Raw genomic sequence first — 15,185 nt, 5'->3', positions numbered from 1 at the left:
TTTTTTTCTCTCTTGGAAGTCAGTCTGGCCATTCTGCCTCAGTCAGCACTTCCTACAGACTGGCCTGAATCAGGCCAATTAGGTTAGTAATTAGGGTATTCACTAAAGCCAGTGCAGAGCTCATTTTGGAACTATATTATCAATCCAGGTGAATTTTTGGAAATTGGAATTATTGAGTAAGATATTCATTAATCCTATAGCAAGAATTCCTTGTTCCTTCCTGTAGCTGGCGAATTGGTTACATGCAGGGTAAGGAAAGCCAAGACTAACACAGGTACTTAAGGGTATACTTAGTTTATATATGGAAATCTTGTTTTCCTGCATTTTTTGAGAGCATTACCTATATTATAACTTTTGAGAGTGCTATGCAACATCTTTTTGCTTCCTCTGGAATGGGCATGAAGACCCTTGAGAAGTAACACAAGAAGATGATTCTTTTGGCTGGAAAACCTCATGGCTATGCTCTCTAAGCAGGTGGAAATTGAGTGATGGCAGCCAGGAGGAACTGCTGGTCATCCATGCAGCAGAAATAAGAGTTTCCAGTGTACTTCATAAAACGAGGAACGTGTGTACTTTGAATTTAACATCAGTACCATGGTGAAGTCTGTATTTTTGTTTAGGTTTGAGTGACAACTATTTCCACTTGATACAAAGAAGTAATTGCCTTTCATACATAATCTCACTGTTCTGAAGCACAAATATCTAGGACAATTGTTGCTATTGGTCTTTTCCAGATGGGATTTCTTAAATATATGGACAACCAAGGGGAAACTAAACAGGAAGAGTTTTTAAAAAGTTACTTTCTAGGTTGACATAAAATTCATGAGAAAATGGTTCACTTTCTATTCTTAAATGCATTTTCCTCTCTTTTGTTCTTGCAAACTGTAATGAATAAAAATGTTTGAGCTCATTTTATTTTCCATTATTTTTTCACCACTGGAAATTAAACTTTACATTTTTCTGAATCACTGAAGTCCTCAAAACTAAACGTCACAGATCAGCCTTTTGAGGAAAGCCTTGTGGTTAGGGCAAAAATTTGATGCAGCAATCAATTTCTATCCAATATTTGCACAACAGTGAGCAGAACCATTTTTGAAGGAAAAATCATGGGTAGTTTTCAGGCATGATGTATATATCAGCCTTGTGCTCTAGAAGTTAGTATGTTATATACAGTAGTTCAAAAGTAATTGCTGTCCAGTATTCTTGTAGCACCCACAATTATGAAAGTACTAGAATGCTAAATGCTATCAATTTGGTCTAAGGAGAGCATTGGCAGGACACATTCCATACGCAAGGTCCCAAATTCAGTTATCTGACATTTCCTGGCCTGGGAAAAAAAATCAAACCCTGGAAAGCTACTTGCAGTACTGGGATTGATTAATGAATAATGTGATTTATTTCAAGACTTGTCAATAAATGTACAGTATCGCTGCATGCAAGAATTCACATTTTTAATGTTCTATCTTTCCCTGTTAATTTGCACACTAAAGCTCTTGTGTGCCAGGAAGAAATCTAGTTTAGCATACGTCTACTTTGTTGTGGCTCAATTTGGGAACAGCCGTATCTTGGTGGCAAACCTTATAACTGGCATAGAAAAGCAGCTTTAGCCCTGCTTTCCAGGGTGAACTAGGAAATTATTGTCCTGAAGCCCTGGGTGCTGCTCACTGTCAACATTCCCCAACTAAATGGACCAAAGGTCTGATTTAAAAACAAGGCAGCTTCCTTATTTCTTGAAGGGAAGAACTTGTTTGTCAGGAAATCCTCTGCCGCACCTATAGAATTCTGGTCATATTGGCAAACCTAGTTTGGACTGAGTAATGTTGGCTTGTAACTCTCCATTGGTCTTTACCATTCGGCCGTGCTGATTGGGGCTGGTGAGTGTCCCTAATTAAAAAAAAAAAACCAAGGACACTGAATTCCCCTAACCGTCTTTTCCAGTTTTCTAGAGGTGTTACTCCATTAAGGGCTTTTGCCCTGTAATGACAGAAAAACAAAATGGCATGGCTGTAGAGTTCCCCTGCCTCTAGCTAGTCTAGCCTCGAGCATCTGGGATTTTTCACCCCACTGCGGAGGAGAACCGTGCCATGAGGTGACACAAAACCATTGTACAGTACAGAGTGGGAAGTAGTAGCACAGCTTGCGAGAGGATGATCAGAGGGATCATCCTCTCGCAGGCTGTGCTACTTGTAAATAATCTGTGCTAAAGTCACCAACGGACTATAATTCCCATAAGCCTGTGCCGCTGGCTGTGTTTGCCTGTGGCACATGGAAGTTGTAGTCCAACATCTGGGGCACATGGAAGTTGTAGTCCAACATCTGGATCATTGCTATAAGAGCGGCGGCTTCGAATTATTCCCAGGAAGGGTCTCGCTCCGCTTAAAGTGATCGCCTAGAGTGGTCTTTCGACTAGATGGGGGCTATAAATGCAATAGATAATAAATAATAATAATTAAAGGCTCCCAGGGCGAGGCAGTACCATAGAGCGCTAAAGCCCCCAGCACGCCTAGAGCGCCCCTACCAGCCCTCTTGGCTTCCATCTCCCACCGTCTCCCGAGGAGGATGAGCCGTCTCTCATTGGTTCGTTCGGTTTCCCATAACAACCAATAAGAGTTTAGCGATTAGGGCACGAAGGCGGGGAGGCGTTTTAGCAGCGGGCCAATCCGGGAGGACGTCAGGCGCCAAAATTTGGGACGCCTCGAGCCGGGAGCGGCTTCTGACTATTGGTGGGCTCGGGTGATGACGTCAAGGAGGGGGCGCGGCTGTCAGGCGGTTCCCTGGAGGAAGCGGCTATGGCGACGGGAGATGGAGGGGAAGGGGAGCCGTCGAGGCGGAGGGACGCCGGGCCTCCGCCGGGGCCGAGCAGCGAGCCGGTGAGGGAGGGGAGAGGGAGGGGATGGGATGGGCCTGGGCTGGCTTGGCTGCTAGACCTACCTGGGGGGTGGGTGGGGTGGGTTACTAGTCCACAGCGTGGTAAGATTGCTTTTTTGGATTACAAGGCCCATCATCCTCCAGTGAGCACGGCCGTTAATCTGGCATCCCATTCACCACAGTTGTTTTTTTCGGAATCTTAAGAGGCAGTGGTCTTCGCTCGCCCCTGTTCCTCCACAACTGATGTTAGGAAGTAGACTGCTCCTGTGCCTGGAGGCTCCATCCCTTGCTGTCATGGTGAAGAACTGTGGATAACCCAGGACCCCAGAAATGGGCGGTGGTCCTCCAGAACAGCCATTCTCCACAGGGGCCCTGGCACATTCGAAGGGGGCCACAGGCTGAAAACTGTGAGAAGTTTCTGAAGGATATCTGTTGGGGTTGTCTCCTTGTTTTGACCGGGGGTGGGGGGTGGGCTGGAGCCTGAGAAGTGCTCCTACAAAGGCAATGGCCAAGAAAATGTTGACAGTGGCTGCCCTAGATCAGCCATTCCCAACCTTTTTTGTTTTTGGCCACGACCATAAACACAATGTGAAAGAAACATAGGTCAAATTAGGATTGCATAAGTCACATAATGAGCCATATAAGGTGGTGTGAATTGTTTACAGTCTGTGGCCCCCTTCAAATGGGACAGGGTCCCCAAGGGACATGGTGACGCTGTGGGTAAACCGCAGAAGCCTCTGTGCTCTAAGGTCAGAAGACCTGCAGTCATAAGATCCAATTCACACGATGGAGTGAGCGCCCGTCGCTTGTCCCAGCTCCCGCCAACCTAGCAGTTTGAAAACATGCAAATGTGAGTAGATTAATAGGGACCATCTCGGTGGGAAGGTAACGGGGTTCCGTATCTAGTCGCGCTGCCCACATGACCACGGGCACTGTCTTTGGACAAACGCTGGCTCTATGGCTTGGAAATGGGGATGAGCACCATGCCCGAGAGTCAGACACGACTGGACTAAATGTCAAGGGGAACCTTCTACCCCAAGGGAACTATATGGCCCCTATTGAGAATGGCTGCTCTAGGTCAAGGATGGAGAAAACTATGGACTTCCATACGTTTTCAGCTACAACTCCCACACTCCCCTGCCGTCAGTCATATTGTTTGGTGCTTCTGGGAATGGCCTCCATTTCCCTTTTCCTGTCCAACATATTGTTGAGATATAACTCCTGCCCACCCTAGACAGCATCATTGGTGGAGAAGGATCATGGGACTTGTGTTCCAGCAATAGCCAGGGGTCACCTGTTTCACATGCTTCTCTTAGTACAGCCTGTGACTTGCTGAATGTTTCGGACAAGATGTCCTGAAAGTGTCAGCTAGCAGAATGGTCAGTGGCCAGGGATGATGGGGGCACTGAGAACATGATGTGGTTGGTTGGTTGCCTAGACCTCTAGCGTCTGTGGCTGAGGAAGGAAGTGGAGAGATACTCAGTGCACATTATGAGTACTGGACTATCTCCCATCCCATTACAGTTCCATCTCCCCTTGCTTTCACAGAGTTCAAGGCAAGGTGGAAAAAAATCAAATTGATTTAAATCATGATTTAAATAAAAAGAAAATTGAATTTTTAAAATTTAAATCATAACAATATTCCTATTTTTAAATTTTAAATTGTGATTTAAATCAAATTGAATCAAATCTACCCCAGTTCAAGGTGGAAACATTGGATTTTTCTAGCATTATTCTTGGCAGTGAGCTGCGAGAGGGCTTAGGACAGGAGTGCATGACAGACCCAAAGTGAGCCAGCCTATTTCATGACCAGAGTCGGGTGGTCGGAACCCCAGCCTCCATCTCCCCTGGTTTGACATTAGCCCCTACACTGGTTGTCCTTGAGTTTAGCAGAAGAGTTCTGATCTGCAGAGGAGGATGAAATTGGGGGCAAATTGTTGAAATGAAGCTAGGAAGAAAAGTCTGAGTGACAGAGCTGAGCATTTGTTCTGGGGCTATACAGAGCATAGACTGATAATGTTATCTTTCAGGGCTATACATTGGCTGGAAGATTTCGGGCCTTGATTTCAACAATGAGGCTGTGAAAGCTTAGAATTTCTATTGTTGGTGCAATCACCATCTTTCTAATGAGCAAGAAACCATTGAGTGCTAAACATGGGGCAGGCACAGTTAGTTGCATTGGTTGCTGTCCAATAGTACGTCATTACTAGAGTAGGTGGGTGCATTGAATCAGTGGGGATTTGGTAGTTGTTTTTGTTGTGAAGGTAATAAGTGGGGAGGAAGAGACCCATGTATGCCACTTGGAACTCCTTCAATGAAAAGTAAAATTAAAAAGTGAGACACAAACCAGTAGAAAATACCAGTGTAGAAGGTTACAATAGGAGGAGATCTTAACACATCTTGTCTTTCTGATGTATTGGATGATAGGTCTCATCAGCTCTAGCCAGCATGACCTATGGTCAGGGATGATGGGGCTTATAGTCTAAAACATCTAGGGAGTGTATGGGAGTTGGGAGTAATAACACTGGTAAAAATGTTGGCAGAATAAAAGTCAAGAAGACATGCCTTTTCCCCATTTTCCTGTCTTTAAGAGGTAGTTTCTGTTCTGTGCAATGGCAGTTATACTCCTATTTTCCTACCCAACAGGGACAGCGGGACAAGAAGAGGCCAATTAGGGAGACTTCAGTAGAGAAAAGGGGGCCATACATCATGAACAAAGCTCCTTCTATTCAGGACAAACTCCGTAAGTCTTGAGCACAGAAGCAGCAGGAGATCCTGTGCCTCCGTTTATGTGAAAACATTGAAACAGGTTCTGGTGCTATTTTAAATTAGCTTGTGAATATGTGTGTTTATATGTATCTGCCTGTATCTATATCAAATGAATGATGAAAAGCAGGAATAAAATGGTTGCTGCGGCAGGTGGAATGGGAATGTTGACTGGAAGGGACCGAGCGGCATGGGTGACTTGGGAGGGGTGGAAGGAAGTGCTTGTGGAGGAGAATGAAAAAAAAGGAAGCTCAGCTCTTGCCATCCAATCGTCAGGTTTGGGGGCACATTAGAAAAGGAGGATGAGTTTCCATGACATGACTGAGTTGAGGTGGTTTCATTTTTAATTTACTCAGTTGAGCTCAAATGCTATGGCTCTCCTCTTGCATGTTATTCTTAAAACAACCTCGTGCCATAGGTCCGGCTAAAAGAGAGTGGTTGCCCCAAGGTCCTCCAGTGGATTTCATGGCTGAATAACGACTTAAAGAATTCCTAGTCCCAACCCAGCAGGTGAACCAGTACGACTCATTGGCTTCTTCAAGAAGATTATTGGCTTACAAGAGTATTGTGAGCCAGCTGTTGCAGAAAACCTTGACATGTCCTCTTCTTTTTGGCATTTTCAGTATTTCCAAGAGTGTTTCTACATTCCATGGCTGAGCTGATGAGTCTGATGGCCAGAATTCCATACAGGGTGAACTGGCTTGCGATGAATCTTTCTCCTCTTGTCCCTGTGCAGTAAATGTGTGTGCATGTTTTCCCAGAGGGCAGATAGGTTGATGACAATGACTCTTCCCCAGGAGTAGGCAGGCCATGAACACTCATTGAACCGGTGTTTCCACTTTTTCTTTGGATGCAGAAAAACATCGCGAAATGGCCAAGGCAATGCTACGAAGGAAAGGAGTGCTTTCAGGAGCGGTCCGGCACCAGCCCAAATCAGCCACCAAGAGGTCCAAGCCCTTTTCCTCTTATTGTTGAATGGCAATGGTTGCTTTTCAGAGGTACCCAGCATACAGGGCATGTGGGAAGCTGGGCATTGTGCAAAACTGAACCCTTCCCACCTCCCAGGTATCAGTAATGGGGAGCTGGGAGGATAAGGAACACTGCATGTGACCTCTCACTGGAGGTGTAAATCCTTGCTTGTCCCGTTCTCTCTTGTGAGAAGGAGAAACTGCATTTTCCCATCTTTTCGATGACCACATGTTATTATCTGGCAGTCTCAGCTAGAGTGTTCGTATTTGCAAGAGTGCATTTGTGCAACTACCGTATTTTTCTGTGTATAAGACTATACTTTTGTCTAAAATCTTTAGACTAAAAATTGAGGGTCGTCTTATACACGGAAGTAGGCTGAGGAAAGAACAAAAACAAGTGGAGGGGAAAGCAGGGATCAAAGCGATCCTGCAGTGCTTTTATCCCTTTCCCCCTACACTTGCTAAGCCCCACTTAGATTTCTTAATTTTCGGTTAGAAAAGTGGGGGGGCTTATACATGAAAAAAATACGGTAATTTAATAATAATGGTATGTTGTCCAATTCTGACTTACGGAGATCTTTTTCAGGGTTTCCTAGGTAGAGAGTATTCAGAAGTAGTTTACCTTTCCCTTCTTCTAGGGGCAGCCCAGGGACTTTGCAGCTGGCCCAAGGCCACAAAAGGCTGGCTATTCCCCCAGGAGTCCCAGTGGGGAGACAAGCTCCCAACCTTTAGCCCTGAAGCCAGATATCTAAACCACTGAGCTATCCAGCCAGCACAAATAATTTAGATTGCTCAAAACTCCTATGGTTGCTGCCTTTTGGCGCGGCATGTAAAAAATTAGATCCATTGTGTGGGTTGTTTGTGTATTTTAAACCCATTGGTCGCTCCCTCTGTCCTTGCTTGTAGAATGTGCCTGCGTGTGTAGCTTCACAAGGGGATGAGGTGCTGGTTTTCACAGAGACGATTTATGGAAATGGTAGAAACCTTGGAGGGAAAAGAGCACTGAGTCTTTTGCCCTTGTGCTGACAGTGAAAAGCTTTGTGGGGCCTGGAAATTCCTTGACAAAGTAGTCTGAATTAAGGAGAGTGTCCCTGCCCTCTGGATTTACAGGGACCAACTGTTTGCCATGATGAGACATACCCGTTGTGTCTTTAGAGCACTTGGAATCAACTGTGTCGCTGGGCCAAAGCATAAACTCTTCAGGCATAGTTTGGTCAGTTAGTAAATCACGCTTCTGGCTGTTTCACTGGGGAACTCTTGTGTTTCGGAGTTCTTTGATTTCTATCCCACCTTTTCCCCAAAATTGGGACTTGCAGTGTGTTGCAACAACATTGGCTAAAAAGGACTCAGTAAAAACATTGGAAATTGTAATGTTAAAGTTCAGTTAAGCACATTAAAGGTTTATCATATTACTGTACAGGGTTCAACAGCAGTGTTGAAATACGTTGATAGAAAATAAAGCAACCGTCAGTAGATTATTGAGTGATTAAAAGGGTCCTTGCCTGCTAGTGGAGGGACGGGGTGGGGGGGCAACTTAGCATCTCCAGGAAGTGAGATCCAGCATCTGGGAGCAGCTATTAAAAAGGCCCAGAGTGCTTTGTTGAAGAGGAGAGATGGCAACTTAGCGCCTCTTCCCTCCACCAACTTTCCCAGTGACTGTCCCAAGGCTGTTTCTTCACTGAAGATTTGAACTGTTGTCCTCTGCCCTGAACATGGCACTTTCCCTTTTGTATTCCCATGGGTGTAGAAGATACTTTGCATTAATTGGTGCCTCTTTCTCCAGGTCTGTGAAATTCAACAAAGGCTACACTGCTGTCAGCCAGACCTCAGACGAAACCTTGGTGTCCCTGGATTCAGACAGGTGAGGGTGTGGAGCGGCCATTTTATTTACCTGGTGGCCATTTTGGAACCACCGATCAGCTGTTCTAAAAAGATTGTTATGCGATAATCGGTAAGTGAAACAGCTTACTGATTATCGCAAAGTGATTTTTTACTATTTAAAACATTGTTATGCAATCGCTTTTGCGATCGCAAAAACACATCGCTATGCGGATTCATCGTTAAATGAATCGCTCATTATGCGGGGCACCACTGTATAGGAAACCCACAAAGGGCCACGGAATGAGCAATTTAAATTGGCATTCTTTCCAAGTCTCTTTCCCCAATGTATTTTAAAGGAAAACATTATTGTAGCCATCTCTCTTTCTTTTTTAATTGATGTACAGTACTGTATTTCAGAAGAGGCCTAAGTTTTATTGTTTTATGATACTAGAGGTAGAGAAAGGGAAGGTCCGTGTCTTTACACTTTGCATACAAGGACTGTGTCCCCATAGTTCACTAGGGAGACTACATTCAAACTGCAATGAGGTGGGATCTCCTCAAAGGGAAGGGCCTGCTTGGTGGACATGGGCAGGAAAAGTCAAGCAGGCTGGAACACTGGAACATCCCACTTTGAATGGGATTTAAATGAGATTTGTGGAGGATCAGTCCATTAATTCCTAACCTCTATAGCATATGCTTGAGCCAAAGTGTGAAAAATTCCCAGAGTGACTTGCAGTATAAACACAGTGCTTAATATTCAAAAGGCATGGCATCAAAGGAAGGTGGGATGAGGAGGAGAAAGGATGTCGAAATTAAACTAGAGCATCACTTTGAATGCCATCAGGTTCTTAAAATAATCCATTGGCTGAAATCCTGTTGTGCAGTTCCATGTGCACAACACAGAGATGCGCAAGTGGTATTGAAAACCATGGACGGCAGATGTGCAGTTCCTGAAGTGTGTCTGGATGTGTGCCGCTCAAGGGTTGCAAAGGGAGCAACACGTTCAACTGCGCAATCCAGTTGTGCCACTTGGACGACCTGGGCATACCGTTGGGAATGCTTGCGAAAGTGTGACTTCATATTATCCAAAGACTAACTGGATTTCAGCCAATATGCTGTGGTAACCAATGCTGCAGTACAACCAGACGCTCTTGGTCTTCTCAGGATCAGCTGATTTCTCAAGAGCACTGATGGAGTTTCTTTCCTATGAATGGATATTGGACCCAGTGGAACCTCCAGGTTCAGAGGCAATAGCCTTCTGAAGACATCTTGCTGGGGAGTAAAAAGACGAAGAGGGCTTTTACTTTCATGTAGAGATGGGCACAAGCTGCCACTTCCTCTGACAGGCACCCACTCAGAGGCAATGGCCTGGCTTCCCTGCCCTGCCTCCTCTGTGCACTGCCTCTAAGTGGGTAGCTGCTGGAGGAGGCGGGGCCTTGAAATGCTGAACACCAGTCTATAAATGAACCACCGAAGAATAACCTGCGGTTTGTGCCCATGTCTGCTTTCATGTCTTCCTCCTGAGCTGTCACATTGGGGGAAACGGTGTGCCCAGCTAGATGGATCCTTGATCTGGTCCAGTAGGATTCTTGCAGGAAACAGCTTGGGAAAGATTGGTTATAGCACAAAGTCCTCTGGTGGTGATTGTCTTAAATAAAGGAGCTGGGATACAGAAATGTACAGTAATACTTCACTTAGCCCTCAGGATGTGTTCCAAGAAAACCAAGTGCTAAGTAAATCAGTACTAAATGGGACAGTGTAACATTGTGGTGTGTGCCTAACGTTCTGTAGGTGTTGTCTACCTCCGGCATGGGAGGAGGTAGGCTGGGCCACAGAGGCCCCATTGACCTCCATTAGGTAGGCCATGCTCCCGTCGAGCACCTCAAAATGGCTGCTGGAGCATGTGCACTATGATAGCACTATACAGGGTATTACTAGACAAGCCGTGGTCTTTGAGCATCTCCTGACTCTTGGCTGTTCTTCTTCTAGTGATGGGGAGCTGGAATCACGATGTTCCTCAGGTTACTCCTCTGCAGAGGCAAGTTTGCTGCACTGTTTGTTTTGTTTGTATTCTGTGTGATTATGATTCAGTGTACAGTATTTATGCCTTCCGAGCCCGTAAAGAATCTCAAAGTGTTTCACAACAATAAAGAGAAAATGGAATTCTTAAAAAAATACATTACGAGTAATTTTTAAAACATTAATTGTGGAAGTGTTTTAACAGCTAACAAATGCTCTAAAAAGTCATATTTAAAAATAGTTTTAAACCTTGAAGGCTGTGTGGAAAGAATGCAGCCCTGGCTTCCTGACGGGAGCTCAGCAGGGAGGGAGCCCTCCTGACTTCTTTTAGGAAGGAGCTCCGCAGATGAATGGCTGCCACGAAGCAACCCCTTTTGTGTACTCCCTAACCGGCTTCCTTGTGTGGTTGGGCACAAAACAGGGCCCTGAGACAGCCTTTGGGGTGTTTGGGCTCCAGGCCATTTAGGCCCTAGTAGATTTTTAAAACCAGCATTCTGGATTGAGATTGGAACCAAACTGGAAGGCAGCAGAATTTGTTCAAGACAGATAATGTAAGGCCTTTCTAACATGCATGCTAGAACATCCGGCTGGTGCCAACCATTTTGCCGATTCTTGTTTTCCCCAGATGGTTTGGCTGCTGAAAGCACCTGCGTGTTTTTGTGGGATGCTGTGTTTGGTGCTGCTAATTCTGGGTTTGCCAGGCGGGAAAAAAAGTTGGCATTCAACGTCGGTATCGCAGATCCATGAGTTCAGTCTAGTATTGTTTTAAGTTAGGTTTTTTGGCTATGTGCTTTTTTGTATCATTTTATTTTATTTTACCTTACACGGACATTTGTGTGTTTTTTTATTGCCAGCTGTTTTAAAAATGTCTTTCATCGTGGTAAGCAATGCATAAATTGAAGAAATGAATCTTTGGGATGTGGTAATTCCATAATCCTTCCTTGCCCCCGGCGAACTGTTTTTCATCTCTTTTCCTTTTCCTTGGTTGCCAGGTTAACCAAGATCTCAGCCGGCAGTTGCTGCAGGATGGGTACCATCTTGATGAGATCCCAGATGATGAAGATCTTGACCTCATCCCTCCCAAACCCCTCTCCTCCTCGCCTTGTTCCTGTTGTTTTGGGGAGTCCTCCTCTTGCTCTATACAGTAAGAGACGGTCTCGGGGCTGCCCTGCCCAGGCTGAGACATGAGGGCTTTCCTTTCTTTGGGGCATGCAGATCAAACCAATATGGCAGGACTGGAAGGGTCCTTTGGCAACTGCAAGAATGGGACGTACCAAGGCACGGGTCGCACTTGCTCGGAGCACTAAGCATTCTCTTGAAGCTCTTTTCTGTGGTGCAATAGAGAACTGCATGAGGGCCAGTTCCTCAAGAAAGCTGATGGCCAGGGTTGCCTTTCTGGAAACAAAACCTGCACAGGTGAGGAGAGAGGTCAGGACAAGAGGCCTCACGCCTGAAGGCAACCCAGCAAGCTCTTTATTTGTTTGTGTGTTTCTTTAAAAATGAATGAAGATAGTTGAGACTCTGCTTTAAGAATCCTTGGAATTGTGAAAACAAATACATTAAAAAACCCAAACACTTCGAGGGGAGAGGACCAGGGCTCTTCCTGTTCTACTCGGGGGTCCTTCACTGAACTGCCTGGACACCCAATTTCTGTTATGATACGAGGCCCTTGCAAGCTAAAAGTCTGCGTGCGACCTTTCCAGGATGAAAACACATCTCTTTTGAGCAACATGGCTTGGCCTAGATGGTTCTTGAGCTTTGTCTTGCTGTTTAGTGGCTTTAGGATCCAGAGCATTATCTTTCTCACCTGGCTTCCTTGAGGGGGATTCGAAGCACTTTGGGCATCCGCACAGTTGCCCTCATATGTTTGGAACCTGGCCTCGTGAAACAGCAGCATCCGAGACCTAGTAGGCTGAGGTTGGTTTTTGCTGCTGCCTCTTTCCTACCTTGATGGCTTGGTCTTTTCTGACAGACGCGGCGCAAGACTAGGCTCACTAGGAAACTGACGTTCTTCGAGAAAGCCACTAAACCCAGCAGGAAGATAGGAAACAGTCGATCGCTTTTGGTTCGAATTGTTTTCCATTGTCAGGACTTGGCGTTGGTTCAGAGAAACTTGCATTTTTCTGACACATCTCTCTCCATAGGCATCACATTCTTATTTTTATATCGCCCGCAGTGGTAGAACTGGTTCTCCAGTTGAGTGGCCCATATTTATTATGCTTGTGTTTATTAAAAGATCTGTTAGAAAGCTTCTGACTTGCCCTGTATAAAAACACGTTATTCATTTACATGGGGAGCAGAGCTGCTGTAAATGCTCCAAGAAATGGGAGCTGGCTTTCCAGTTGATTTCAGCCTGCTTGTACGGGTAGTGTACTTTTTCTCCTTGCGTTGTAAGTGATAATGGATAGCAAGTTCCAAGACGGTGTTCTGTATTGTATTAGAAGCAGCATCAGCGTTGGTTCATGTTAGTGAACTTCTGAGAGGAGGAGGAGAGAATAGGTGGATCTTTGAGGAGTGGTTAACTTTGGTTACCTGGAGGTGGGCAGGGAGCACCTTTCTTGCCATTGATTTTGGACAAGAGGCTCCCAGTTTACTCCAGATTGTACTGTGGAGGTCTCCTAAGCTCACACAGGAACGAGGAGACCTACATGATGTGGCCATTTTGCCGCATTTGTCTTTGGAGGCTATAACTCAGTATGATTTCTTCCATCTAAACTGCACTACAGGTTGGGACCGGAGGCCCAGAGGGTTTGGATTGTGCTAATTCAATGCAGCCTGAACCTATGCACTGCTGTGCTGGGTGATTTATTCTATACCAAAGGTGGTGGTGGTGGCTGATTCCTAGACAACCTGCTACTAGTTGTGAACTCTCAGTGATATTCAGCTTGGCTTATTTGTAGCTTCTTTGCAGGGAGGCTTCAGTCTAGCTCAAGAGTGGGGAACCTTAGGTCTGCCCTATGTTTTGGACCTCGATGGCCGACTGGTCACGCTGGCTGAGGTTTCTGGGAGAAGGCCCAAAACATCTAGAGATTCTAGAGGTTTGCAAGTCCCCTATTTCTGTGTTTTACCTAGATGAATGCATAGAGATGTGACCAAATGCCCAGGGAAATGTGCAAGTGTTTCTAGCTTCAATTTGTCTATCAAGAGACCAAGCCTTGACCTCTGGCAGGTCATAGTACAGAGCAATGTTTGTTGACTGCTCCATCAGGAACTATTGCAAACAAGGGGGAGGTCAAGCTTTTTCTGTCCTTACAGACCATCTGTAAAAGCCTGAATTTATTTATACAGAGCTGGTAGCTGGGGAAGCCATTACATGATGCAGACAGACATGTTTTCTTTTTGTTTTTATTTGCCTTTACATGTTATTAATTTATTTGTATCTCTGTATATCGCATTCTTTGCTTGCAAAACCTCCAGCAGTCTTCGAGGTTAGAAGGGAAATGTTCATGGCTGAGTTTTGAGTTGTTCCTTCCACATCTGGCTACAGTCTGCTTTTGTTGGGACAGACAAGGATCAAGAACTAGCAGACCAGGTAGAACTAAACGCTGGCTCTCTGTTGCAAACCAAGCCATGCAGGCAAAAGGGTGTATTTCACTACTATTTTTATTTTTTTGTGTGTTTCTATTTATATCATAATTTCTTGGAGGGAAGGGAGATAGATAACTATGCCCAATAGAGGGATTTAAAAGCTGCCTTAAAATACTAAAATGCATTATATGAAGACAATCGTATAGGAGATTTAATATTATATTTACAGAGGACTGTCTGGCAAACTATTTTCTACATTCTGAGCCAGGGAAGTATGCATTAATAAAAACTCCTTGCACTCTTTGAGCTTCTTTCTTTTGTTAACTTCAGTGGTTGTTTGATTGTAAAGGCTCCTACTAGAGATTTGATTGATATCTCGTGCGGCGTGGTGACTCAGGCTACGGCAACACATGGGATCTGGGGAAGAGAACCTCGTGTTTTGTGGGTCAGGTTTGTCCATTTTGCTGCTGAGCAGTGGCCCCAGCCAAGAATGTGCTTTGTACCCTGCCCTTGCTGCAAAAAGATAAAATAAATAAACCCAATCAATGCTTTCAGATTGGCACCCCCTTACACCTTTCTGGAGACACTCTGATTTTCATCCTTGTTCAACTGTTTAACATTTGTGTGTTTTGAATTCTCTACGAAAGGCCCCTTTCCTGTGAATTGGGAGATGTGAATGGCCAGGCCAGGCCATAGCTTGAAGGGCACACAGCCTTTGTAGGTTTCTAACTTATTTCACCAGCAAGTGCCGAAGAGGGGGCTGTGTTTTTGTTTTCCTCCTTTACCCCTCTAACCACCAGGAAAAACCCCTAAGCAGCTTCGTAAGGCAACCACCGGGAAGGAACAGAGTAAGAAACATTAAATGATAATAAGCATGCTCCTCTTTGACTCCTCTTTTAAAGGACAATGCAGGGAGCCTGTTTTGCTCTACAATTTCCATCCTTTCTTCCTCCAACTGTCCTTCTGCATCTCTTGTGAAATTCATGATGCTGTGGCCTCAGCATAGACGGTGACGATTTAATCAATGACTTTAAACAATGCTACAGACAATGCACGCCCATTTCTAAGGTAAAGAAAAACACATCCTTTCCTCCATCACTGACTTCCATAGTTTTTGCTCCTCCCCCTGCCCCACTTGCAGTCATGATGGATGCATGGAAGACTTAGTCCAAGGTATTTTTTTTGGGGGGGGGGAATGCTGCGCCACCCTATTAA

At 45.1% G+C, this 15,185-nt stretch overlaps 1 protein-coding gene across 1 annotated transcript; it reads left to right on the top strand.

Moving 5' to 3' along the window:
• Positions 1-2,696: 2,696 nt before the first annotated feature.
• FAM219B (family with sequence similarity 219 member B) lies at positions 2,697-14,273 on the top strand. Its single transcript, XM_072981809.2, has 6 exons — positions 2,697-2,870; positions 5,515-5,611; positions 6,491-6,581; positions 8,386-8,463; positions 10,413-10,461; positions 11,435-14,273. The coding sequence occupies exons 1-6, from the start codon at positions 2,790-2,792 to the stop codon at positions 11,588-11,590; spliced, it is 552 nt and encodes a 183-aa protein (XP_072837910.2). The 5' UTR covers positions 2,697-2,789; the 3' UTR covers positions 11,591-14,273.
• The last annotated feature ends 912 nt before the right edge of the window (positions 14,274-15,185 follow it).

Source organism: Pogona vitticeps, chromosome 12, assembly GCF_051106095.1.
Source record: "Pogona vitticeps strain Pit_001003342236 chromosome 12, PviZW2.1, whole genome shotgun sequence".
Lineage (NCBI taxonomy): Eukaryota > Metazoa > Chordata > Lepidosauria > Squamata > Agamidae > Pogona > Pogona vitticeps.
This window is presented reverse-complemented; position numbering and strand designations above follow the sequence as displayed.

Excerpts from the sequence above, each read along its gene's own strand:
- FAM219B (XM_072981809.2), top strand. The coding sequence starts at position 2,790 with ATGGCGACGGGAGATGGAGGGGAAGGGGAGCCGTCGAGGCGGAGGGAC. Across the intron at positions 5,612-6,490 it reads TTCTATTCAGGACAAACTCC|AAAAACATCGCGAAATGGCC; the intron begins GTAAGTCTTGAG and ends CTTTGGATGCAG. Across the intron at positions 10,462-11,434 it reads CAGGTTACTCCTCTGCAGAG|GTTAACCAAGATCTCAGCCG; the intron begins GCAAGTTTGCTG and ends CTTGGTTGCCAG.